At 43.4% G+C, this 27,799-nt stretch overlaps 1 protein-coding gene and 1 long non-coding RNA gene across 4 annotated transcripts in view; one reads left to right on the top strand and one right to left on the bottom strand.

Annotated features, from left to right (window-relative positions):
* Window positions 1-3,983: 3,983 nt before the first annotated feature.
* LOC133387404 (uncharacterized) lies at window positions 3,984-27,012 on the bottom strand. 2 transcript variants are annotated; one of them, XR_009763472.1, is made up of 3 exons: window positions 26,925-27,012; window positions 7,304-7,451; window positions 3,984-4,327 (listed from the first exon to the last, which is right to left on the bottom strand). It is a non-coding gene; the product is annotated as an uncharacterized LOC133387404 (long non-coding RNA). The 2 variants fall into 2 exon arrangements; XR_009763473.1 differs by lacking the exon at window positions 26,925-27,012 and adding an exon at window positions 26,713-26,802.
* Window positions 25,745-27,799, top strand: part of MAPKAPK2 (MAPK activated protein kinase 2) — a 139,820-nt gene continuing 137,765 nt past the window's right edge. For both annotated transcript variants that reach the window (XR_009763471.1, XM_061632091.1), the window contains exon 1: window positions 25,745-26,311. Coding sequence is in view for 1 of the 2 variants with exons in the window: in XM_061632091.1 (XP_061488075.1) it covers window positions 26,042-26,311 (270 nt within the window). In the remaining variant the exon portion in view is untranslated. The remainder of the gene's footprint in view (window positions 26,312-27,799) is intronic.

Raw genomic sequence — 27,799 nt, 5'->3', positions numbered from 1 at the left:
ATGGAGGAAAACAGTTCTGGGGATGCCTAGAAGAGCACTGAGACCTAGGACAGTTGGGCCATTTGTAGAGCAGTTGCAGTGTTTGTTTGCTGTTATCTGTCTGCTGTAGCACCATTTTACAATGTTTGCCACAGCAAATATTACAGGTAAGATTGACTGCACATCCTGTTGCATGTACACATGGTAGTAAAACTGGTAGTTGCTATGATTAAATGTGTGCATGTGTGTGAGAGACAGAGAGAATGAAAGAGAGAGAGTGCTCAAAGTGGCCCTCAGGTACCTGAATCCTGGCTCCTTACTGCATTTCCATTAAATGTTTCCTCCAGATTGAATCTTCTTTTCCATTTTGATTAGCCTTTAGTACTTTTTTCCTACTGTTTGGCGCCACCTAGTGAATAGCAAGGTAATTTAACAAATGCAACAAATTGATGGGATGGGGCATCTTCACATGTGACTTAATTCATAATATATATCTTCATAACACACACAAAAATTGGTGTAATGCAAGTTGTGCGATCATATCTCTTAATGTTCCCCCTCTAATTTAAAGCAGCCGGGGTGGTGATGGTGAGTGTTCCAATTTTGATTAGAGCAGTCGTGCTGGGGGATGGCAGAGGAGGTGTGTTGAAACCTTCCCCCACCCTGTTTTGGTTATCTAAATCCCTAACCCCCTTTGAAGCTAATATTACAGCAATAGTGGGAAAAAGCCAGGTGCTTGTATCAGGTTGGTCTTTTCCTCTCTAAGGGTCCAAGAGCAGCTTCAAGAAAGCAATTTAGATCAGGGAAAGAAATTAGCACTGTTTTTAGCCAAATTGGTCACACACAGCTGCTTCAAAGTGGAAAACATGTCAAGAAATTAGAGCATGGATCTCCCACATCACCCCTCTTCCTTCCCCCCACATCTCTTTTAGCCCTTTCCAGATTACTTCTCCATGCTGACCACGTGTCCCCTTGCCTGCTCAGCTGAGCAGCTTCTTCCTTTAAACCTCCCACACAACACTGCGGTCATGGACAGAGTTCATCAGCTACTGTGCTCCACCCAACCTTATGGAGCATTTCTGAGAGTCATGCTTTTGTGAGCACACTGGACCCTTGCGGATGGACTCAGTCATCCAATGTGTTATTTCCACCACAAATAACTCTGGAGCAGAGCTTGGAAAAGTTACTTTTTTGAACTACAACTCCCATCAGCCCAATCCAGTGGCCATGCTGGCTGGGGCTGATGGGAGTTGTAGTTTTAAAAAGTAACTTTTCCAAGCTCTGCTCTGGAGTCTCAGTATTGTTATATGCCCGAGTCAACCATCCTTGGGATTTCATCGCATAAACACCGGGCTAAGTTCAAGGTTCTGGTTTTGGTATATACAGCTCTGTACAGCTTGGGACCAGGACACCTGAAAGATTGTTTTACCCCTTATATACCCAGTCAATTACTGTGCTCTGCAGGTGAGGGCCTCCTGCAGATATCAGGAGCTCTGTTCCGCACAACATAGGAAGTGGACCTTTAGTGTTGTGGCACCTACACTTTTGAATTCCATCCTCCTCAATATTAGAGAAGCGCTATCTCTGTTATCTTTTTGGCACCAACTGAAGACTTTCATCTTTCAGCAAGCCTTTTAAGTAGAGACCTTATCCGAGTCTGCATCTGTGTTGGAATTGCTTTTTAAGATGTTTTTAAAGCTTTTTTAAAAAGTTTTTTTTAAGATATTTTGTTTTAATATGTTTTTAAAGATGTTTTGTTTTAATATGTTTTAAAGTCTGTTTTTATGATGTTTTAGAGTGTTTTTAGTGGGGGGTTGTGCCACCCTGGGCTCCTACTGGGAGGAAGAGTGGGATATTGAATAAACAAACACATAATTTTTCTTTTCTTCTTGAGTATGGGTAAATCTCTCAAGCAGGTAAATATTTGTCCTTTATGTATATATTTGAGAGACCTCCATCTGGGGAAGCAAGAAGGTTTCACTAGGTTGGGGGAGACTGTGGGCCGGTTTACAGATACCTTGGCTGGCAGTGGGTTTTGTTTGGTAGAGGAGTGACCCAGATGCCTCTCCCCTACACACCACATATAAGATCACTCGTAAACCAACTGTTCCCTAGTAGCTGACACTCCATCAGGCTGCAGAGTTGAAGTAGAGAAGAGAAGCAGAGCTATTCCATCATCCCTACTGAGAGACCAGCTGACTTTGACTCCCCAAAACTGCAACTTAATGCCAGCCATTCCACCAAGCTGCAGAGAGAGAAAAGAAAGGCCATTCCATCATCTCCATGGAGAGACTATAGGTGCCTTTGGCTCTCCTAAACTATCAGCTAGCACTAGCCATTCTACCAGGCTCCAGAGCAAAGGGAGAAAAGAGAAGCAAGGCTATTCTACAGTCTCTTCTGAAACTACAAACACCTTTGGCTCTCTTCAGCTGTCACTTACCTGCAGCCATGCTATCAGGCTGCAGAGCAGAGGGAGAGAAGAGAAGCAGGGCTATTACATCACCTCTGCTGAGAAACTAGCTGTCTCTGGACCACCCTCAACTGCCACCTAGCAGCAACCATTCTGTCAGGCTACCTGAATTGTTTTCATTTCAGCTCACCATATGCTCAGAGTCACATTTCACCAAATTCTTCCAAGCTACACAGGAAGTGGATTGGACTGTGAAAGACCAACCCAAATGGTGTTTGCATTTTGACAAATTTGTAAGGCAGTACAATATCTCAGAGAGGAGGTCAGGTCTCCAGCTCCTCTGGTGCATTCACTATAGCTGCCCAATTTCCCTGCTTGTTAAAGTTTGATAGAAATATCTGTGGGCTATAGGTATGTTCTTAAACTGCACGGGGTTTTTTGCCTATTAGTGAATTGTTTTAAACTTAATTCTCTTTAATGGATGTTTGTAAATCACCTTTAAATTTATATTAAAGGTGATTCATTAATAATAATAATAATAATAATAATAATAATAATAATAATAAGAAGAAGAAGAAGAAGAAGAAGAAGAAGAAGCCACTGCCGCCGCCTGGGGGCAGGGACTGTCCTGGTTCTAGTTTTTTGTAAGCCACTCTGGGAGCCTTTTCATCTCAAGAGTGTGGTTGAAATCCTTTAAATAAACAAATAAACAAATAAAAAATATTCCATGTGAACAGATGATTGTTCAGAGGCCCAATAAATGTAATATCTCTACCCTCCCAATGTTTAAGTGGAAGGAACCACATATTCATTTGATCATATGAACCCAAATCTTATCACAAAACTCTGATTTCTAGTAAAAGAAGAGCATCTTCTAATCAACAAATAGTCCTGTGAATATGAATCACCTTGAGACACTTCATCAAATGTGCACACAATCAATCTGTGTCAAGTTGCCAACCCTTTTATCTTCTGCTGCAATTTGTACTCTCCTGTTCTCTGATCTTTACTGAATTAGTCCATCCTATCAGAGTTGGTCCAATTACATAAGCAATGCAGCATTACAGCTGGGACGAGTTTCGCTGAAGAATCACCTTAGCCCAGATATGCTCCCTTGACCACTTTGATCTGCAGAGCTGGCAGTTTTACAGGAGCCACACCATGTTCGTTCCGCAGTTGCAGGAAATTGGTCTTCTTGTTTATTTCTACCCCGCCTTTTGGCCAAAAGGCCCTCAAGGCAGCTTACAAAAAACACAAATATAAAAATACATCAATAAAAACAATACAATTTACAATTCTTCTAGTATGGCAGCACCTACACTCTGAAAAATTGACACTAGGCATGTATCTTCACTGTACTGTTTTCATTTAGAGAAGACTACCCAGATATGTAAAGTTAACATATATTTTAATATGTAAACTTATTTTATAATGTATATTTTAACTGCTGATTTTATTTATGCAGCATATTGTAAATTCTTTAGGTTAACTTGTTTTTAACTCTGACTTTTATCAATAATCTTACTGTATATTTTATTTTAAGTAAACCATTTAGAGTTTTTTTTATGATTAAATGGTATACCAGTTCTGTTAAAACAAACAAACGAACAAACAACAAAAGCAGTTCCATGAAGCAGCAATGATTTTAGGGAGCCGGTGAAGCAGGGTGATTTGACAGTTGCACTGCAACATGCTTTGTAATACTGCAAAAGATCCTGGGTGCCCCTCTCAGATTATGTGATGCAGCTGTTAGGGGCAGTAAAAAGTCTTGGCCAACCTTGCATGGAAATAATCCCTCCTTCATCAAGCCTTCTGTATCTGTCCTGTAGTGTGTGATCTTTGGAGCCCATAATGAAAGGTGAGTTTTGAACTTTGTAGGCAAAAAGTCTGGATGCTCCTACCCAGGTTTGCTGTTCTGTGCTCTGGCACTTGGTCTTGCTGGAATGTTTTGAAGGAAAGAAGAAGGAATCATATTCAGCTTTGCTTCTATTGCTCCTAAATACTTCTGCAAATTCAGTTCTGTAAGTGATTCTGACAAAGGTAGATTAAATCAGGCAAGCCAATCCATTAAGCAATTCCAAAAGATGTGATAGCAATAAGCAACTAACAAGTCTAATAAAATAAAAATAATCACACAACTATAACTTCATTAAAGATTCTTCAAGATTCTTCCAGTAGTGCTGTCAGAGTAGGTTTTTGGGGAAGAAATTCAGGGCTCCACTCAGCAGAAAGAGCAGGAAGGCCCCTAAACACAGCAGGGCTTATGTACCACATTCTGAAGCAAGTGAAGTAATAGACATTACCATCTAAAGAGGTGATGAGGGGGAAGGAATAAGACCATTAAGTCCAGAGACTAAAACTACCTAACTGCATACTACTGGATTCTTTGATCTTTTACAATTGCTTTATGTTGGTCTTTTAAAAAGCAGCCATGTACAGACTTACACATGTACCATTTAAAACTCCATGGTAATCAGAGCAAAAGCATCAGAAAAAATACCTCAATTGGAACACAGATTTCCTGAGATGGTGCACGCCTTGTAATTAAGGAGGTTTCTTGGTAGGAGAAATACTAATTTAACACAAACACTTAATGAGCTAACATAGCTGGAAACAGCTCCTGCTGTTCTGCAGATTCCAAGGCCTTCCAGGCAGAAGACAATGATTCCCCAGGAAGGGGTTTTATAATTTATATGAAATGCTGCCTGACAACTGATAGATTCAATCACTTTGAGATCTGATGGTTAGTGCTGGCGCCAAGAGATAGCTTATCAGCCTGTCATTTATGACATCTCTGTTGTGAATGGCTTATATGCACTTAAGTGACTTCATTGGCTAGCCATAAGCCAGCATAGACACTGAAGCACAGGCTTATAAAAAACATCATCCATGAACCAGATGACTTGATTTCCTCACTCTGGTCAACTCTCCTTTCATGAAGATGAGGATGTTGATTGTAAGCCTGCAGGCTTGGACCTGCTCATTTTCTTTTTGTACTCCACCTAGTGCAAATTTTATAAATAAAGAATAATGATGATGGTGTTGGTGGTTGTTTATTGGTGTGGTTTTGAACAAAATGAATTAACATTTTAACCTTGGTTAAATCTAGGATGAGAGAGAAGGTAAGATGTTTGAATTACAAGGCCAGGAATCGGAGAAACAAGAAATTCTAAGGATCTTTCCAGATGACCAGTTAGTTTATGCAGCCTAACTGCATAGTTTGCACTAATTTCTTGTAGTGGGTCTAGATATGTTTGTTTCCTCTAGGTAATGCTTCTGTAATGGATTTATTGCATTTTACTAGCATTCATACAACATTGTATTCATACAACAACAATTGCTAGGGAAATGCAGTCCCTGCACTCTCCCTGTCACGGAAATGAGAGGGGCAGCAGCCCCCCAGTGCTTCAGATAGGAAGGAGAGGCATAGGGTCCAGAAAGGACCAAAAAGGAAATATTTGTATAACATTTCCATATGCTAATTTATATGGCTATATACAAAAGTAGAAATGATTGCTATCACTTATATAGAAATCCAATTACATCTCTTCATCTAGTGGGGAACAAGACTGTGACCAGGTGACCTGCATGCCTGCTCTGTTTGTACTGTTCAACTGTTGACAGGCAATGTCAAGGCTCCGGCGGTTTTCCCTTCTGATGATGTTTTATCTTTAAAACCAACTTGGACTGGGTGTCCCTTCAAACAGAGGATACCTTCAAATAAAGTACTGTCCTCTGTAAAGCACCTTTAAAAATTTAGGGTATTTATAAATTGCCTTCCTCCACAGGAGCTCAGGGGTCCTGAAGACACACAGCCACTCTGAGGAGGGGGCTAATCCCATCCCATCCCTCTTCCTCCTGCTCTGTGGGTTCAGTGCTGTGGGGAGCAAGGAGGTGTGGCTGTCTCTTCCTTAGCAGTTTCTCTCCCTCTCAAAGAAGGGGAAGCAGGAGAAGCCATGCAGGCACTTTGTGGATTCTCAAGCCCACCAGAGGGTTCACTTTTCTTAGGGGGGAAGAATAACAGTGATTAAGCACCTGTGTATGCATGTACCTGTTGTATTGCACATTATGTTTTTGTACATACTGTGTAGTACAAACAATGTGTGTGTAAATAATTTTTTTAAGCTAGTCATTTTTTAAAGCTAGTCAGAATCAGCCATTGGTATTTCTTAAACGCTCCTTAAAAGTCCTTGGGGACATTCTATCCATTCTACATTTATCATTTTTAAAATAAATAAATGAAACAAACCAAACACCTTCCCTTTCTCTCATGTCTGGAATACTAGGCTTCCAACTGGCCCCCATGCTGTGATTTGCCAGAAAATACAATTTTTAAAGGTCCTTTATGTTTCACTTAGAGAGCCAGTGTGGTGTAATGGTTAAGGTGTTGGACTACGACCTGGGAGACCAGGGTTCGAGTCCCCACACAGCCATGAAGTTCACTGTGTGACCTTGGGCCAGTCACTGCCTCTCAGCCTCAGAGGAAGGCAATGGTAAACCTCCTCTGAATACCACTTACCATGAAAACCCTATTTGTAGGGTCACTATAAGTCGGGATCGACTTGAAGGCAGCCCATTTTTATGTTGCACATAGTTTATTAGGGTTTTATTTTATTTATGTTAACTTGACTTGTGTCACTTCCATATGGACATGTAGTCCGCTTTTGTCAAACACTTGCTTGGCAAAGATCTGATGACTAAGGTTCAAATAAACAAATCTGAATCTAATCTGAGTTGGTCCATCGCAGATGCCCAGTTGCAGTGATAAATTGGCTCCAAGTGATTGTCCCTTATCTTTGAAGTCTAGTTCTGAGGAAACTTGGTTTCTTTATTGGATTCAAAGCTGCACATGGAAGAGTGGGTTAATTTGCTGCTATAGGGATGTGCTTTGTTCTTTGCAGAACTCATTCTCACCTCTTGGCCTTTCCTTGACACTCAACCGTTATGCATGTCTCTTCTCTTCATGGGAATTGATTACAGATAAACACTCATCGAAAAAAGGAGGCTTTGGCGAATGCAATGATTAACTCGTTTATGTTTTCATTTGTGGAATTAGAGATATCTGAAACAAAGTGAGTAAAACAGAGTAAGGCTTGTTAATGGAAACAACAACAACAACAACAACAACAATAATCCCACCCTTCCTCCCAGTAGGAGCCCAGGGCAGAAATCATACTCAGAGGAGATTTCTTAGCTGCATAGCAGTTTCCTTGCAAGTTTTCTTTTGCCAATGCAGTAGCAAAGTGGAATTTGATTTTCTCCTTCCTTTACATACACACACATTACCCTGACACACAGACGCACACACATAAAGAGCCCATTCCCTGTGTTTCTCCATTAGTGGTTCATGTGGTTCAAGCTACAGATCTCAGCAAACAGGATCCAATAATGTCTTATATCTTGCACCACCAGTGTTATATTTCTACCATGAGCCTTGCTTTTTCAACTGGCTGGAGCTGATGGGAGTTTGTAGTCCAAAAGGTTCTGGAAGGTATCAACTCCCATCAGCCACTATGATGGGTGGGGCTGATGGAACTTGTAGACCAAAACATTTGGAGGCTGTCAGGTTGGGGAAGACTGCCTTACAGACTGAACTGTGTTTCTCAGGGGCACTACAGACTGTAATACTTAGCACTTATTTTACTTAGCATTTGGTCAGCTGACCCTAGACATCAATCCAGCTCCAACCAGCCTCTTAAAATGCCAGCTTCAGAACTTGCCTTACTTGAGAGATGTACTGATGGGCAGGGCAGGGCAGAAAGTGGTCTACTGGTACAGTATTCTGATTTCTGATGGTTTAACAATGGCATCAATGAAAAATCAACATTGGAAATGTGGTGTTGGAGGAGAGCTTTGTGGATACCATGGACCATGAAAAAGACAAATAATTGAGTGTTGGAACAAATTAAACCAGAACTATCACTAGAAGCTAAAATGATGAAACTGAGGTTATCATACTTTGGACACATAATGAGAAGACATGATTTACTAGAAAAGCTAATAATGCTGGGGAAAACAGAAGGGGGTAGAAAAAGATGAAGGCCAAACAAGAGATGAATTGATTCCATAAAGGAAGCCACAGACCTGAACTTACAAGATCTGAACAGGTTGGTTTAGAACAGATGCTATTGGAAGTCGCTGATTCATAGGGTTGTCATAAGTCGTAATCAACTTGAAGGCGCATGATGACAACAACAATGGTCACAACAAAATGGCTCCACCTCTCACCTGTGCACTAAATGAGGTTTTAGAATCTCTGATCTGTGATAATTCAGATATAGATTTATTCTTCTGTATGGAAGTCAGCCAAGTGTATGGCACCTGGGATACTATAGATAGGTGGTTCTGTTCCTGAACCACTGTCTTGTAGCTGGCTCCCATTGCTGGATCTCAGGGTTCTAGTAATAAACAAAGTAGATCCAGCAAGCCTGAAGTCTGCCCACACCCGGTGTAGTGTTGCACTTGGGGTAGAGTGCATTGTTAAAATAATTATTGTGGCTAAGTGGATGAGCAGTGAATCATGACACTCTGGATTAAGCCTCTCCACTGCCATGAACTGACTGTAGGCAAGTCATTCTCTTTCAGCCTCAGTCCCTCCATCTGCAATATGGGGGATAATACCTTGCAAATTTGTTTTATGGATTGCAACAAGATGAGCAATCCATACATATGTGTTGTTACTAACAGGACCTTTCTCTCCTTCTCACTTACTGATTTTGGCTTTCTGACTATCTGGGATTACCTTACCCACTTCTGGAAGTTGAACCATGCCTGCCCTGGACTGTGTTCTCTGACTGTGACACATCAGATTGTTAATTGGCTCCCTGAAACATAAGTAAAAGAAGAAAGTGGGGGAGTGTGATGTCCCTGTATTTTAATATCTGTAAATATGGTAAGTGCGGGTTTATTAAGCGACATATGGTAAGTGACTGAGTGACAGTGGGGAGTACATGGGCTAGAATGCTGGAGAATGTTGGATGATGATTGGCTGAGTGTTTGAATGGCTGAAGGTATAAATGAGAGGATGACAGTTGAGTCAGGGGGTGGTTGTTGGGGGGGTTGTGAGAGTCGTTAGTGGAGAGTTATTTGGAGAAGTAGGTTGGCAGAGTTCTGAGGGAGGTTTGGATTATATTTGGCTGGTATTTAGGCAGAATATATAAGACTGGAAACATAAAGAGTGACACTATGATGACAACAACAATGGCCACAACAAAATGGCTCCACCTCTCACCCGTGCACTAAATGAGGTTTTAGAATCTCTGATCTGTGATAATTCAGATATATGAAACCATACGCTTGTTGAACATTCCTAAAGTAATTTTGTTATTTCCTGGTGTTATCAAATAAATACTTTTATTGGCTTGCCAAAAGCCTGATCCTTGGCTGGGGATATACAGACCAGAAGGGAGGGCAGGGTAATTACCAAGGCTGGATGGAAACGGTATCAAATAAATGGTGGCAGCGGTGAATGGAGATATTGTAACATCATCAAGTATCCAGAGCAACCCAGGATTGTTTGCTTTATAGGCAAAGATTCAAGGGGGTTGTGGACAGAGCAAGGGCACCCAGACACAAAGTAACAAGCCATAGGGAGACTAAGGCGAAGTTCCCAGGCAGTATTGTTTACAGGGAGTGACTGATGCTGCTGCCTAGCAGTGGGATCTTGTGAGATCTGTGCTAGGGCGAGCTAGAGAAAAAAGGGGGGAGGGGAGGTATGGCTAGGTCTAAGGAAGGAGGAATTTGGTGAGACCTGGGGGCAATGCGGGGGCTGGCATTGCTTTGCACCTCCAACATTGGGCAGAGGCAAAGGAGAAGTGGAGAAGGATAATAAAAGGCTTTGGATGAGCTCTAAGGAGAATGGATGGTTTGAGCAAGAGGATTAGGTGGTGGGGTGGGTGAGGGAGCAATGTGAAGTGAACAGGGGCAGTAGCCCTTAGTTTATGTATATACCTGTATGAATATATGAATTTGATCATGCATTTAATGTATCATCTAGTTAAACAGTGAATCTGTGGTCAGAGAAGAAAATATAAAGCATGCCTGCATGACCACTGGGTGCATCAAGTGAGGATGCAGAATGCTTTGCATGCAGAATGTTCCAGGTTCAATCCCCTGTATCTTCAGGTAGGGCTGGGGGAGAACACTGTCTGCAATCCTACAACTCACTGTAGAGCTAGATAGACCAATGGCCTGTCTCAGAATAAGATCTCCTCTTGTGTACTGCCCAACCTACCCAGTGTCTTTCACCTTCAGGAATAGCTCCAGGTTGAATAAAATGGCACTTTTGGATCAGACTGTCTATTCCAGCATTTTTGCAATTGTGTTCTGCAAGAAAAGAAACCTCTGGGAAGCTTGCAAGGAAGGTATGAAGACAGGGATGGCCAAAGACATTTTTCTGCCCAAGGCAAAGCATCAAATGATGCCCCCCCTCCCCATCAAGGCTGCTGCTGCTGCTGCTGCTGCTGCTGCTGCTGTGCTACTGCTTTCGTTTTTGCTTTTTTTTATTAATTGTATTTGTGTGGTTGTTGTTCTGTGTGTTCTGTGTGTGTGGATTAGTGTGGTGTGAATGATTTGTATGATTGTTTTGTGTATGTGTATTTGTGTATTTTTATTATGTGCCTGGGAGAAAGGATTCCATCCTTCGTGGGGGGACTTTCGGGGGCCCCAATTAACGTAGTGACGGGTAATGGGAGGTATGGTGTTAGGAGGAGAACTGGCCAGGTAAGGGGAACTCATCCCAGACAAGTTGTGTCAGTGCCGGTTCTCCTCTTACCCACAGGATTGCTGGTTGTCCTATCAGCCAGCTCTCGGATCTCCACGTGCTGCTCTTGAATGCCAGGTCGGTACATAATAAAACCTCCCTTGTCCATGATTTAATTCTGGAGGAGGGTGCCGATCTGGCATGTATAACCGAGACCTGGGTGGGTGATCAGGGAGGAGTTGCTCTTTCCCAGCTTTGCCCACCCAGGTATGCGGTTCAGCACTGTGGTAGATCTGAGGGCCGGGGAGGGGGAGTTGCTGTGGTCTATAGGAGTACTTTCCCTCTCACACAGCACCCTGTCCAGGCGGCGACTGGTCTGGAGTGTCTCCACCTTGTATTGGGCCAGGGAGACAGACTAGGAATACTGTTGGTGTACCGTCCACCTTGCTGCCCAACAGCTTCCTTAGCTGAGCTGACGGAGATAGTCTCGGAGGTACTATTGAGATCCCCTAGACTTTTGGTACTGGGGAATTTCAATGTCCACGCCGAGGCTGTCTTATCTGGTGCAGCTCAGGACTTCATTGCCTCCATGACAACAATGGAGCTGTCTCAATTTTCTACTGGCCCAACGCATGTGTCGGGACACACTCTTGATTTGATCTTCGCCACTGGTCATGGAGATGGTGATCTGGAGGTGGGATGTTTTTCATCTACCCCATTGTCATGGACAGATCACCGCTTGTTGAGATTTAGACTTACAGTAGCTCTTCCCCTCTGCAAAGGTGGAGGACCTATTAGGTTGGTCCGCTCCCAGAGTCTGATGGATCCTCTTGGTTTTCAGAGGGCCCTGGGAGATTTTCCGGCTGATAAGACTGGTGCTCCTGTCGAGGCCCTGGTCGCACTGTGGAATACGGAGATGACTCGGGCTATTGACATGATCGCTCCTGCGCGCCCCCTCCGATGTAGAGCTCATACAGCTCCGTGGTATACCCCGGAGCTGAGAGTGATGAAACAAGAGAGGAGGAGGCTGGAGTGCAGATGGAGGCGAACTCCCAACGAACGTAACCATGCTTTGGTAAGTGCCACCAATAAGTTGTATATGAAAGTGGTAAGGACAGCGAAAAAACTTTATTTCGCTGCCTCTATTAGGTCATCCTTATGCCGCCCAGCGGAGCTTTTTAAAGTTGTGCGGGGGCTTTTACACTCTGGCCCTCACGATATTATAGAAACATCTGAAGCCCGCTGCAACGAAATTGCTGGACACTTTCAAAATAAGATTGCTTGCATCTGTAGGGACTTAGACTCCGACGTTGTGACAGATGAATCCAGTGAAGTGTCCGGAGCACGGCCTTGTCCTTTATTATTGGATGAGTTTCAGTTGGTGCAGCTCGAGGAAGTGGACAAGGTGCTTGGAATGGTCCGGGCAACCACGTCTGTTCTGGATCCTTGCCCATCTTGGCTAGTGAAAGCTAGCAGGGCTGGAACCACCGGCTGGGCCAAGGAAGTGGTTAATGCCTCCTTGAGAGAGGGAGTAGTCCCTACTAGCCTCAAGGAGGCAATAGTGAGACCTCTTTTAAAGAAACCTTCCCTGGACCCAGATAATTTGAACAACTACAGACCGGTGGCGAATGTCCCCTTTTTGGGCAAGGTTTTGGAGCGGGTGGTTGCTAACCAGCTCCAGGTGCTCTTGGATGAAACCAATTATCTGGATCCGTTTCAATCCGGTTTTAGGCCCGGTTTCGGCACTGAAACAGCCTTGGTCGCCCTGTCTCCTTTGTCGGGAGAGGGACAGGGGGAGTGTGACTTTGTTGATTCTCCTTGATCTCTCAGCGGCGTTTGATACCATCGACCATGGTATCCTTCTGGGGAGACTTGCGGAGTTGGGAGTTGGGGGTACTGCTTGGCAGTGGTTCCGCTCCTACTTCGCGGATCGTCGCCAGAAGGTAGTGCTTGGGGAACATTACTCGACACCCTGGACTCTCCATTGTGGAGTCCCTCAGGGGTTGGTTTTGTCCCCCATGCTTTTTAACATCTACATGAAGCCTCTGGGTGCGGTCATCAGGAGTTTTGGAGTGCGTTGTCATCAGTATGCTGATGACACGCAACTCTATTTCTCCTTTTCATCTTCTTCAGGTGAGTCTGTTGATGTGCTGAACCGTTGCCTGACCGTGATAATGGACTGGATGAGAACTAATAAACTGAGACTCAATCCAGACAAGACTGAGACACTGTTGGTGAATGCCTTCCCCGCTCAGATGGTGGATGTGCATCCTGTTCTGGATGGGGTTACATTCCCCCTGAAAGAACAGGTCCGTAGTTTGGGGGTCCTTTTTGACCCTTCCTTGTCTCTTGAGGCTCAAGTGGCCTCGGTGGCACAGAACACGTTTTACCATCTCCGTTTGGTAGCCCAACTACGCCCCTATCTGGATGGCGACGACTTCGCCTCAGTTGTTCATGCTCTGGTAACTTCAAGATTGGATTACTGTAATGCGCTCTACATAGGGCTGCCCTTGAAGACAGTTCGGAAGCTTCAGCTAGTGCAGAATGCGGCAGCTAGACTATTGACGAGGACCAGTCGGTCTTCGCACATAACTCCTGTTCTGGCTCGCCTGCACTGGCTACCTATTTGCTTCCGGGCGAGATTCAAGGTGCTGGTTATGACCTATAAAGCCTTACATGGCCTGGGACCACAATACCTGGTGGAACGCCTCTCCCGCTATGAACCTACCTGCTCACTTCGTTCAGCATCTAAGGCCCTCCTTCGGGTACCAACCCATCGTGAAGCCCGGAGGGTGGTTACTAGATCTAGGGCCTTTTCTGTGGTGGCCCCCGAGTTGTGGAATAGCCTCCCCGAAGAGGTACGCATGGCGCCTACATTATTATCTTTCTGGCGCCAGGTAAAGACCTTCTTATGCTCCCAGGCATTTTAATCATTTTAATCTTTTTATCTTTTTAATCTTGTAATACTAATCCTTTTATTATCTTATATTTTGTTAATTGTATTTTGTTTTCATTGTGTCTTATATGTTTTGTGATTTTATTATTATGATGTATGTATTTTATCCGATTCTGTTTACCGCCCTGAGAGCTACTTGCTATGGGCGGTATATAAATGCAACAAAATAAATAAATAAATAAATAAATAAATAAATAGTAATCAAGGCCAGTCAAGTTAGTTTGGCACCTGAGAGAAATAATTTGCCCCTCCATGACAATACAAATGTAATAAATTAAACAACAATTTGCTGCCCTTTCACACCATCCACAATCAGCTGCCTATGGCAGATGCTCCACTTTGCATAATGGTAGGGCTGGCCCTGTGTGAAAGTAAGAGTCCATTTGTGCCCAGCACCTGGTATTCAGAATTATACTGTCTCTAGACCCAAAGATTCCATTTAGCTATCATGGTGAACAGCCATTGGTAAACCTATCCTCTCTGGATTTTTCTAATTCTAAACTAGGTTTTTTGAGCCCCTGGGCAAGAGACCTCCCTTGCCCCCTCCCCCCTACAGTTACCTCAAAGAAAGAGTACCAGAACGACTCATCTCCACAGCTGATCTTCACTAACAAAAATGCCTCCACTACTGAATGTAACTTTGAAACCTCAGTTTCACAGCACTAGACATCTTGGCAGCATGGAAAGTGGAATAAAATATCTTACATGGGCTGTTGTATTGAGAGATTGCTTCTGTAAAAACAGGAGAAGTGATTTCTATGATAAGTGAAACATCACGTGAAGAGAGGTGGAAGAAACGACTTGTAATGTGAAACATTTCAAGGTTGTACTTTATGTAATGTCAGTGACTCTCAGCCAAAAGTTGTGTAGAATGAACAGTATGGACAGTATTTGGACAAAGAGGAACATGGGAAGCTGCCTTATTCTGGCTCAGACCATTGGTCCTTCTATAGCTCAGTGTTGTCTACATGACAGGCAGTGGCCCTCCGGGGTTTCAGGCAAGAGCCTCTCCCCGCCCTACCTAGAGATTTTGGGGATTGGACTGGGACCATCTGTATTCAAAGCAGATTCTCTACCATTGTGGTTTGACTCTTCCTCGAATGAAACCATCTTCACACTGATGTAGTAACTTGGCATCTAGTTATTACTTATTTAAAATAGAAGTTAAAAATTAGAGGCATGATCCAGATCCAGATATCCATCTTCACATGGTGGTGGCAGGACAAAGAGTCCATGCATGAGAAAAATGAGAAGCTAGGATCAAAGGGGTGGTTTGGGGTCGAGGGAGAAGGCTCAAAAGGAAAAGGATTTCCAGCACAGGAATCCTGTCTCCATTCTCGCCTCTGCTCCATCCCACTTTCACTTACTCATCATAAAATACACACTCACAGAACTCCTTTCTGCTGTTGACCTACATGCTTGTCCTCTGGTAGGAAGGAGGAAGAGATAATTTCCTGTGTTGGCCATTCCTTTTCCTTTCCAGCCTTTTCCTTCCATCCTCAGCTACATTCCTGCCTTTGTGGATTCTGCATTCTTCAAGGTTATATTGGCATGTGTATGTGTAATCCACTCTATGTCCACAGTGGTTTATTTTTTAAATGATGATGCTGGGAAAGCCCTCAAAGCTGACTATCCTTACACAGAACGGGAATTGCTGCTATAAAGTCTCATAGATTAAAAAGCTTGGAGCCAAAGTGTGTGTTGTGGAAAGTAATGGTAACGTGATTGACCAGCCACTTGTGTTGTATATTCCATTAGTTTCAGAAATACGCTCATAACATCATAATGAGAGCCCTGCTGGATCAGACCAAAGAGCTATCTTGTTCAGCATTCTTTTCCCACAGTGGTGAACCAGATTCCTATGGGAAGTCCGCAAGCAGAGCAAGCTTTGTTCCCTGCAGTTGGCAAACAATGCCACATCTGATCCTGGAGGGAGTAGCCATTATGACTAGTAGCCATCCTCTGTGAATTTATCTAACCCCATCATTTTAGGGACTGGAAATTGGATTGGAAAAAGCCAAATATATTGGTAATTAACCCTATTTGCCAATATGCTATCATTGCTGTCAAGAATGCCTGGTTTGAAAGGTTAAAAACTGAAATGGTTCCGAGGCAAGAAACTGTGGAAACATGCCTGAAATGGCACCTCTGAGAAGGCCATGAGATTGCATTTCTCACAGCTGAAGCTAGTTAATTAAGCTATAAGCAAGAACGCCTATGGTTGCTGATGCTATATAGGTGGGGTTCCATCTTCTATCTGCTATCCAGGCTATACATCTTTGGGGAGATGTGGAACCATGAGGTGGATTGCTGTTTACCTCTATTGTAGATATAGATTAGGCTAGACAGTTTTGTTATTTTTGTCTGTGACTGTAACTCTCAGTATTTTAATAGGCCCTCAGGGGTGGGTGGATTTTAAGGACCTATTTTGCTGCTATAGTTGTACACTTTATTTAATAAAGCTATTTCTTATTTACAAGTGGGTGTTCATTGCAGGGGAGATTTGGCTCTAAATCCAACACCAATTAGCCATGGACTACCATATATTTTGGTATTTTGCTGAAAGGCTCCAGGATAAGGAGTGTACCTTTGGCTGTTACCTTTGGAATCCTTGGCAGGTCTATTTCTAGCACTTTGGGTTTCCCCTTGGCCCAGAGTGGGTGACCAGGATTAAGGCGTGGTGGCAGTCTATCTACCTTGCAGGGTTGGTGTTGGTTTACTCAGCCCTGGTAAGGGTGGCATGGGTTGTGCCTGGCCAGGATCATTTGCCCTGGGTTTGGGAATTGAGTCCTGGGACTGAACTTGTGGCAGCAGTTCATGACAGTTGCACATTACAGTTGGTCTGTGAGCTGCCTACTATATTCTGCACAACAGTGCTTTCCATGTAAAATTTTTGCAGTTGATATCTTTGAAGTGCCCCTTAATATCTAGTTATTATTAGCCTCATTAACTTTGCCAAATTTGTTTATTTACTTTAAAATATGACTAGGCCACCTTTCCGGCTAATGCCTTTTCAAGGTGGAACTTGATCACATCAACTTGATGTGTGTAGTCACACAGCCCAGTGCAGGGCTAGTACAATTTGGCCTAATCCATATTGTATCCCTGGTACTGAAACATCAGTTTATGGTGCTTAAACATCAGGTGTTTTTTGATGCAGAATGCAGAATGAACGGGCGCTATATTTCTGTATGCACCATGCAGACTTTTACATAGCAATGTGCTATGGTTCAGAAGGTCATGTTTTGCCCACTCAGCTAGAATGACATCATGTTCCAAAGGACATTTTCCTGCTTCTAGCTCACCATGCAGAATAAGAGAGCATCTTCCATGCTTGTTGTGTGTTCTTTTCCATGCTTGTTGGCAGCCGCACAGGCTGAAAAGTATTGTTCATGATGGCTGTGCTACATTGATAGCTAGCAAGGGTCTTCCCAGCCTCCCCACTAAGAACATAAGAAATGTGTGCTGTTTTATTCCACCGTTTGCTCTAGCTTACGTCAAATATGAAATTGGCCTTTCAGAAATGCCAATGGCTAGCCATAGCCTTTAATATTTGCCTTCTGTTTGCTTTGTAGGAACAGAAGGGAATCATCTACTCATTGTGGGCATTTTCTGCACCAAATATCACTGTTTTCTTAATCAACATGCTTCATGTTGAGAATATTTCCATAATTTGTATTGAATCACCCATCTCTGCCCATCCTGCTTCTGCTATGCTTGCAAAACTGATCACGTTCATGTACCCTGGGTGAACCGAAGCCAAATCCCAAAGGCATATTTTTAAAGCCTTGCCATATAGACCAATCTTATAAAGTATTGCACAAACCACAGCTTCCTATAGGAATGCATGACTATGTTATGGTACAGTAACAACCTTTGGCACTGTTGCACTGGTATCTGGTGCAATGATGATTACATGGCTGTGCTACATTACAGAAAAAAGATTCATGTTGCAGGTGGGTATAATAACTGGATCAGTAAATGTTAACTGCACTGAAAAGATATTCGAATTTGCTCATTGCAGGGGTTTCACATAATTGTATACTGGATCTTTTGTTCTTACCTGACTTTTCTCATGCAAGTCCACAAACACTCATTTCAGTTCTTGAAAGGGTAATGCTTCCTTGCTTCAAAAATCTTTCAAGAATCTGTATGTCTCTCAGCTAGAGAGCCAGTGTGTGTAGTGGTTAGTGTTTTGGACTAGGACCTGGGAGACCAAAGTCAAAATCCCCACTTAACCATGACGTTTGTTGGGTGACCTTGGGCCAGTCACAGCCTCTCAACCTAACCTACTCCACAGGGTTGTTGTGAGGATAAAATGGAGAGGGCGGGGAGAACCATGTATGCCATCTTGATCTCCTTGGAGGAAAAGTGTGCTATAAATGGAATAATAAAGAAATAAACTCTTTCTGGCACAGAAAGTCCTGGTCACCTAAATCAATGAGATAGTGATAACAAGACTTTCCATACACCCTTTCTGATGTGTGAATCATGGTAGCCAATCAGTTGGGGACAGGCCACAGTGCAGTGGTAGTGAATCCACTTTATGTGCAGAATATCCAAGGATTCAACCCCTGGCATCTTCAGGTATGGCAGTGAGAGACTCCTGTCTAAAACCCTGGAGCGCTGCTTCCAGTCATTGTAGACAATACTGAAGGAGATGGTCTGACTCAGGATAAATAAGGCAGCTTTCTGGGCTCCTCCATTCCTGTCTTCACTTGGGCAAATGTGTATCTAAAGCTTTTGTGTCTTTCCAGAGTAATAATGTAATTCTCATAGGAAACAGAACCTGTAGTCCTTTGTGACTATTATATACCTTTTTAATTTCTTGTTGTAAGCCACCCAGAGAAAACTATTGTTGGGTGGCATACAAATAAAATATCCATTAAAAAAATCTGTCTCTGTAAATAATTTATTTAGCAATACCTATAGGGCTTTTGAGAGGTCACATATCATCATTATTATTATTATATCCCATCCTTCCTCCCAGAAGGAGCCCCTGAATAAGAGAGGGTAAGAAAGCTATTGATACCCTTGCTTGAATAGCAGAGGCTGTGAACCTTCAAATAACTGCTTGGAATTGACAAAAAGTAGTCTTTGGGTGGCTTGGGAAATATCATCTGCAACAACAATCCAATTGAATCTGTACTCTTATTGGGGGGTTCTACTGAAAAATCTATTCTAAAGTTCTTTGACTTTCAGCTTTTAAACTAGTAGGGTTATGTGTAGTAAATGAATATATATTTTCAGTTATTTTTCTGTGTGCTTTATTGTCTTTTGTTTCCTAACAAAATAGCTTTTAAATTAATTCATCCTAGTTTTGCCTGTAAATTTGAACCTTTTGACCCAATTTGCTAAGTACTGCTTAAGTCTTGCCTAAATACTGCTTTACCATACTATGATAATCCTGAATTTATTTACTTAATTTTTTTTTAAAAAAAATAAAAAATGGATGGGAGAAGGAAAAGATCTCTAACCCATCTGAAGGGGTACCTCACTTTCCTCAGACTTCATGCCTATGTGTAAGTTTGTCTATCTGAATGAATGAATGTGTACTGCCTTCAAGTCGATTCCAACTTATGGCGACCCTATGAATAGGGTTTTCATGAGGCTGAGAGGCAGTGACTGGCCCAAGGTCACCCAGTGCGCTTCATGGCTGTGTGGGGATTCAAACTCTGATCTCCCAGGTCATAGTCCAACACCTTAACCACTACACCACACTGGCTCTCTATCTACATTAAAGAATATGAGTGCAATCCAACTCACCCTTCCACCAGGCTGGGGTGAGTTGGATGCTGCGGAGTGCCAGCTGCGTCGGGAAGCTCCCAGCTGCACCGGGCTCCACTGGCAGCAGCCTTCCACTGTGGCAGAGATGTGGCTCCATCAGGAGCCTGCCAGTGCTGCCGGGGGTCCACTGGGGTCAGCCAGCCAGCCAGACAGAGGCCTGGTGGAAGACCTCAAAACGGGGCACTCTGGAGGCATGGTGAGGGAGGAAATGTGGCGGGGGGGGTTATGCGAGATCCTCCTTGCATCCAGACCTCTTCCTGGAGTCCCGATCCCTCTTCAAAGTCCATCGGCCAAAAGGCCGGCAGAGTAAAATAATTTAAAAAATGCCCCGTTGTGGCATTTAGTAGTGCTTTACTGGCATTAAGTAGTGCTTACTCCCTGGGAAGCCTGTTCACTGGAGCTGGTGCTTTCCAGCCAGCTCATGCGCACAGCTCTTGGCGAGCCTGTGTTCAGCCAGGCTGGCAGCTCCTGAGCAGGAGGGGTATCCCACAGAGCTTCCGCTGGCTCCTCCTCTACTAGCTCCCCTTCTGCCTGCTCCCCAGCAACTGGATTACTCTGTAAGTGGGTTAAGCATCAAAGCCCTGATTTCAAAACCCCTTCAGACAAGGCTTTATAATTCCTTCCTATAACATTTCATGGCCAAATCTGAATCTTAGTAGGGAGCAATGTACTTATTTTACTCTGGTGAGACCATAGGTGTCTGCAGGGGAGGGTGGGAGAGGACACTTGTCCATAGTGGATGATCGATAATCTCTAGATGGGCTCAAGTTACAGGAAGCCAGATTTCGACTAAACATCAGGAAAAACTTCTTAATTGTCAGAGCAGTAGGACAATGGAACCAGTTACCTAGGGAGGTGATGGGCTCTCCAATACTGGAGGTATTCAAGAGGTACCTGCACAGTCACCTATCGGCATTGAGTAGGGGGTTGGACTCGATGGCCTTATAGGCCCTTTCCAACTGTACTGTTTTATGAGTCTATGATCTAGTCTAAGATTCTCGGCTTTAATTTTTTTTAAAAAAGTTAAGTTTTTAGCATTTGTAGAACCTAAGATATGAGACAAAATGTGCAGGCTCTATTGTCCTCAATTGTTTTGAGAGAAACTAGCCTGCTGTCTCCTTTCAGTGTTTTTAGCCAATGAATAAAGTCATAGCAATGACTGACATTTAGGAAAGCAGATCTAATCGATTAGACAAATAGAAGACTAGAGTGAAACACCCATTATTGAGACTCTTGGCTAGTTTTTAAGCCTTTTCTGCTGGTCTTTCCTGGTGGAGAAATAATTTCTGCCCCATAAAAAACAGTTCATGTTTCTAGGATTTTAGTTTAGCTGTGATTGGGGAACACAGAGTAAGATTCAATAATAGCTATGATTGTCAAAAACTAAAGGTAGCAGCAAGGATAGGAGCTCATGATTTTTCAAACCCAGGTATTATTTCATACAAAAAATGTGATTTTCTTCTGGGTTTATAAATATTTTAAAAATCACTTTGCTAATGCCAATGCAGGTGAAGTCCATCATTTTTATACCCATATTTCAGGAGGCAGATCTGAGGCTGAGAGAGTGTGGGTTACACCAGGCCTGCAAAGTAGCTGTTGTTATCCACATTTGGCTAAAGAGAGAGGGGAGGTAGTATATGACAACCCTGAAGTGTAGTCCAGTGTTGTTAACCAAGGGTGTGTGCTTTTAGGAAAATAAATGGTGGAAGGGGCTGTGAAAGTGGTTGGTGCAGCAGTGCAATTAATTAAAGGCTGGAGCAGGTGGAAGGAAGCATAGAAAGAACTGAAGGTTTGAGTAAAAGAGCGTAAAAGAGAAAGGGAGTGTGAGGGAAGACTGCTTTTTCCAAGGAAGGGAGCCAGAAGGGGCAGCCTGCTTGGAAAATTGAGGAGGGGAGAGAAGAAGAGGCGCAAAGAAATGCAGCTCTCTGAGTTGGGGGGGGGGGAAGAAACAACATAAAAGAACAAAAAAATTAACACCTAAACAATCTACCCTACCCCCAGTGCAGGGGAGAGCCAGAAAACAGATTGTCCAGTCCTTGTTAGTCCTTGGTGAATTGAGACATTGTCTAGAGATGCTGGGTCTACCTATTGATGGACAGCAGGTCTACCCATTGAGAACTAACAGAGGGGTAAATCTAGAATACAAGTTTCTCAGAGGTCGGTCTACCCAGGCCTTGCCACCACTCAGTCACCACATCTAGCAGAAATGATAGGCCTGTTCTCTGGTGCTAGTTTGGTATATTTGTTTATTTATTTATCTGGAGTATTTATTTTGACCCCAGTGAAAAATTCCTGCAGACGTCCATAATCAGACTTTTTTATCTGTAGTCAGGCAGCCATGGGCTGGGCAGCTGCTCCTGCAAAGGAAAATTTAATCATGGCTGGTGGAACAAGCAGTCCACCCAATGAAAGACTGTTGTGTCACTGCAAGCCACTGTTTTCAATGTTACAGCTACAGCAGATGTGTATAGCAGAATTCTATGCATGTTTATTTGTAATTAAATAAAGCACCACTAAGGTCAATGGGACTTAACCCCATGTATATATAGGATTGCAGTCTTAGATCTACTCCTATACACACACTTCACTTGGAATAAGCCCCATTAAAGCCAATGGTGCTTACTTCTGAGTAAACATGTATAGAATTGTGTTGTCAAGGTATTATGATTTAACCCATTTTGATCTTGGATACTCCAGCAAAAAAAGGTTAGACCAGACAAAAAATTTGGACGCCCCTCAATTCACCAACTGAAAAAGACGATTACATGTGGACATCAGCAGATGGTCAATATAGGAATCAAATCGATTATATAATTGGTAACAGAAGATGGAGAAGTTCCATACTTTTGGCAAAAACAAGACCAAGAGCAGATTGCGGTACAGATCATGAACTGGTCATATCAAAAATCAGAGTAAAGCTAAAGAACAACAACAAAGCAATCATAATGCCAAAATATAATTTAAATAACATCCAGAAGAATATAAAGATCAAATAAGGAACAGTTTTGAGGCTTTAAACTTAGTTGACAGAGAACCAGAAGAACTATGGAGCGAAGCAAGAGACATTATCAGGGAAGAATGCAAAAAGACAATACCTCTAGTTAAAAAGAGAAAGACCTCAATAGATGACTGAAGAAACTCTTAAAATGGTTACGAAGGAAAGCAAAAGCAAAAGGCGATAGAAACACTGTCAGAACTCTAAATGTAACAATACAGCAACTAGTAGGTAGGGACAAAGAGAACTATTACAATAGTTATTGTATAAAAATAGAAGAGGACAACAAAAAGGGAAGAACAAGAGCCCTATTACAAAAGATTAGATAAATGAAAGGGAAATTTAAACCAAGAGTAGGGATGTTGAATAATCAACAGGGAAACACACTGACTGATCAAGATGAAATAAAAGGAGGATGGAAGCAATACACTGAAGAACCCTATAAAAGAGATACAAGGATGACAGATTCATTCACGTATGAACCGTATGATGAAGAACCAGAAATTTTAGAACGTGAGGTAAAAGCTGCTCTTAAAATACTTGGAAGAAACAAATCACCAGGAACAGATGGCATACCAATAGAGTTGGTAGAAGTTACTGTGGCTGAATCTGTCCAAATTTTGACAAAAATTTGTCAACAAATGTGGAAAACTAAACAATGGCCCACAGACTGGAAGCGTTCAATATATATCCCAATTCCAAAGAAAGGGGATCCCAGAGAATGCAGTAATTATCAAACTATTGCCTTAATATCCCATGCAAGTAAAGTAATGCTCAAGATTCTACAAGAAAGGCTCTTACCATATATGGAGCAAGAAATGCCAGATGTCCAACCTGAATTTAGAAAGTAAAGAGGCACCAGAGATCATATTGCAAACATACGTTGGAACGGAGCAAGGAATTTCAGAAGAAAATCACCCTGTGCTTCACAGATTACAGCAAAGCCTTTGACTGTGTAGATCATGAAAAACTATGGAATGCTTTAAAAGAAATGGGGTGCCACAGCATCTGATTGTCCTGATGCACAATCTATACTCTGCACAAGAGGCTACTGTAAGGACAGAATACGGAGAAACCGATTGGTTCCCCATCGGAAAGGATGTGAAGCAGGGATATATTTTATCACCCTGTTTGTTTAATCTGTACACAGAACATATCATACGAAAAGCAGGATTGGACCAAGATGAATGAGGTGTGAAAATTGGAGGGAGAAATATCAATAATTTAAGATATGCAGATGATACCATACTACTAGCAGAAACCAGTAATGATTTGAAATGAATGCTGATGAAAGTTAAAGAGGAATGCACAAAGCAGGACTACAACTGAACATCAAGAAGATTAAAGTAATGACAACAGAAGATTTATGTAACTTTAAAGTTGACAATGAGGACATTGAACTTGCCAAGGATTATCAATACCTTGGCACAGTCATTAACCAAAATGGAGACAATAGTCAAGAAATCAGAATGAGGCCAGAACTGGAGAGGGCAGCTATGAGAGAACTAGAAAAGGTCCTCCAATGCAAAGGTGTATCACTGAACACCAAAGTCAGGATCATTCAGACCATGCTATACCTGATCTCTATGTATGGATGTGAAAGTTGGACAGTGAAACAAGCAGATAAGAGAAAAATCAACTCCTTTGAAATATGGTGCTGGAGGTGAGCTTTGCGCATACCATGGACTGTGAAAAAGACAAATAATTGGGTGTTAGAACAAATTAAACCAGAACTATCACTAGAAGCTAAAATGATGAAACTGAGGTTATCCTACTTTGGACACATCATGAGAAGACATGATTCACTAGAAAAGACAATGTTGGGAAAAACAGAAAGGAGTAGAAAAAGAGGAAGGCCAAACAAGCGATGGATTGATTCCATAAAGGAAGCCACAGACCTGAACTTGCAAGATCTGAACAGGGTGGTTCACGACAGATGCTGTTGGAGGTCACTGATTCGTAGGGTCGCCATAAGTCATAATGGACTTGAAGGCACATAACAACAACAACTCAATATAAAGTCTACTGTAGCAGTATGTATGTAGGTCACTTAGCGGAGACTCAGTGGAGCTTTCAACAACCACAGGACTGAGATTTTGCTATCTTAGTATATAGTTATTTTAAAGACACTGTGTGTGTGTAGAGCTGACAACCTTTTTTCAGGCTGTACTTTTCTAATGTCTCTACATTTGGCAGAGAGGAGGTGTATATGGGTTTTCTTTAAAATATAGTCCTTGAAACGCTTCATGATAAGAATGGAGTCATTTACTATAAAACACAATATAAATCCTAAGTGTTGCTTATTATTAGGTGTCTCTAATACAGGAGATTGTTTCTGCCTAGCATGATCTACATGTGTACAGTAAGGTGGATCCTACTGCCCGCATTGGCCACCGCCACATCTACACAAGCCACTCATTTTATTTGGCTCAAAATATGTTTAATACGTGGTAGCAAGTTTCCCAGTCACAGAGAACTCTTCTTCAGATTGGCTGTTTACAGAGAAGAAAAGCTGCTCTGCCGGTGCCACCTTCACCCAGGAAAATGTGCAAAACAAGTATAACTCTGGAAAGAGAGGAATTTAAGGAATTGCCGTCGAGCAATTCAGCCGAACCGTGCCCTGTGACAACCTCCAGACACCTTTCCCTCTACCTTCTCTCAGCCTTCAGCCGTCTTTCCTCCACTATCCCACTCACACGCTCTCTCCCCACCCCCACTTGTCGGCACCACCTCCCTGGCTTAAGTCCCGCCTTAGGCACCTCCCCCTGTACAGCGCAGCCAGTCAACGCGAGGCTGTGACATCAGCGCAGGGAAGCCGACCCGGGGAAGAAACGAGATTGATACATTGTAGCGATTCCTTTTCCTGTCTCTGCGTTCGAAAGAGTCAGCGAGCCGGGCGCTGGGGCCAAGCTGGGGTTGGGGCGGGGGGGGATCCGCTTAGAAGGGGCGGCCGCTTCTTCCGGGGAGATCCAGCGGAGGCCGATCGGCGTATTTGAATGCCCGCAGCTTCTCTCGGGACCCGGGCGGAGGATTTACCAAAGAAGAAATCGTGTCTTTTACTAGCAGAGAAGTGGGAACAAACTGAGTTTTGATCCGGCTGTTGTGCGCAAACTTCCTACTGTTGGGGAACGAAGAAACGGAAGAGGGAGGAGGGGTGAGGCGAGGCGGACAGGGAGGGATTTGCTCTTGGTTGCCCCGGCTCCTCACGGTACGATGCTGTCCAACTCTCAGAATCAGAACCCACAAGTACTTTTCCCCAATCCGCCACCGCCTCCCCCGCCGCCACTCCAGCCGCCGCAGCAGCAACAGCAACAATTGGCCCAGCAACAGTTCCCCCAGTTCCACATCAAATCCGCCCTCCCGATCAAGAAAAACGCCATAACGGATGATTACAAGGTCACCACGCAAGTGCTAGGGCTGGGAATTAATGGGAAAGTTTTGGAAATCTTTAACAAGAAAACTGGAGACAAATTTGCTCTGAAGGTAAGTCTAATGGTGGGAGCGGAGAGAATTGGAACTAGATCCGTGGCCTCTTTATTTTAAAAAAAAGTTTTACCTGTGCTCTGTGAGTAATTCAGAAGTTTTAAATTTCAGCCATCCGAAGTAAATAATTACTGAAATGAATGGACTTTGCCGCTGAGTAAACACGATTAAGGATCGGGCTGTGTAGGGCACGCCGTGAGGGGTTTTTATAGCCCCTGCATATTTCAGAAGATTGATCCGTACCGCCGTAGAACAATAAAACTTGCTCCATTTTGGTGCGTGACGTCTGTCTGTTGGGGGTGGTTTTCGCCGTATTGTGTCTAGTTTAACCCCACAATAAGCAAAGTAAGAACGGAGGCGCTACATTTTATGGCTTGTGGAGAACTTCTCCGCTTACTCACCATTGGAAAGTTATGTGCTTTCTGGAAGGGATGGGGGCAGTTGATGATGTAATCACATGGTTCCCTCCCTTCCTCCTTACCATCACGTCCCTTTAAGCAGATCCAGCGTCTGAATGAACTACTAGGAGTTCCCCAAGGGGAGGCTGCCACGGGTGGGGGAAAATCCCTAGAGGCCCAACCGCGTGTGTGGTTTCAGCCCTATCCTCACTTACCTGGGAGGTAGCCCCGTTGAACTCCAGTGCGGCTTACCTCCAAGTAGACGTGTCAAAGCTCGCGCTGTCAAGTTTTGTAAATGTAAGCTGGGCCTTTGAATCGTTCCTCTTGCCCTGCCCCCCCACCCCCTTTGGGAGTTGCAATGTGTTTTGTGACCGGCAGTGTCCTAGGAACTAGCGAGCAGAGCACAGCGTATTTGTATAAGGGGGGGGGGCTTCAATTTCTATGTGCTTCGAATCTTTTCCAGATCGCCGTGCGGGGGGCGGGGCGGAGGACGAGACGAAAGCGTTGCGTGGACAGCTTCTGTATCCCATGAGGGGCCGCTTGAGACCCCAGCCCAGGGCAGAGTGTTCCTCCTTACGGAATAAAATTCCGTTACGACTCGGAGATGCCCACATCGCCCTCATTCACAAGCCGTTAATTCTGGGGCGTTGTGGTGCGGTTCCCCTCCCTTCTCTTCCCTTCCCTTGAATTCACGTCCTGTTTCTGTAAAAGCCTTCCAAACTGTTCAGGAGACAGTTCCTGGTCTTTAGAGAAACAGTTAGTTTCGCCATAGTCTGGTAATTGGCTGGTGCCTTCCCACCCCCGGATGTCTGAGCAAGGGGGGGAGAGACGTGAAATTGACTATCAGCCGTTTTCTGCTGGACTGTAAAAGGAATGTGATTGCGTTGGAGAGGGGCCTGACGGATGAGTCTTTTCCAAAGACTGGTAATCTAGTCAGTAAAGGCTACTAGGGCGAAGGGGGCTTCTAAAAACACGCATAAAAAAGGCACTTCTTGGTAAGGAAAATGGAGGCTTTTAAACGGTCATCTTAACATGTATGTTGACAGCTCACGTGTTTCTCAGCTTGGACAATGGAAAAAGAGCATTGTAG

Source organism: Rhineura floridana, chromosome 6, assembly GCF_030035675.1.
Source record: "Rhineura floridana isolate rRhiFlo1 chromosome 6, rRhiFlo1.hap2, whole genome shotgun sequence".
Classification (NCBI taxonomy): Eukaryota; Metazoa; Chordata; class Lepidosauria; order Squamata; family Rhineuridae; genus Rhineura; species Rhineura floridana.
Note: the sequence above shows the minus strand (reverse complement) of the source record. Positions and strands in the feature narration are given on the sequence as shown.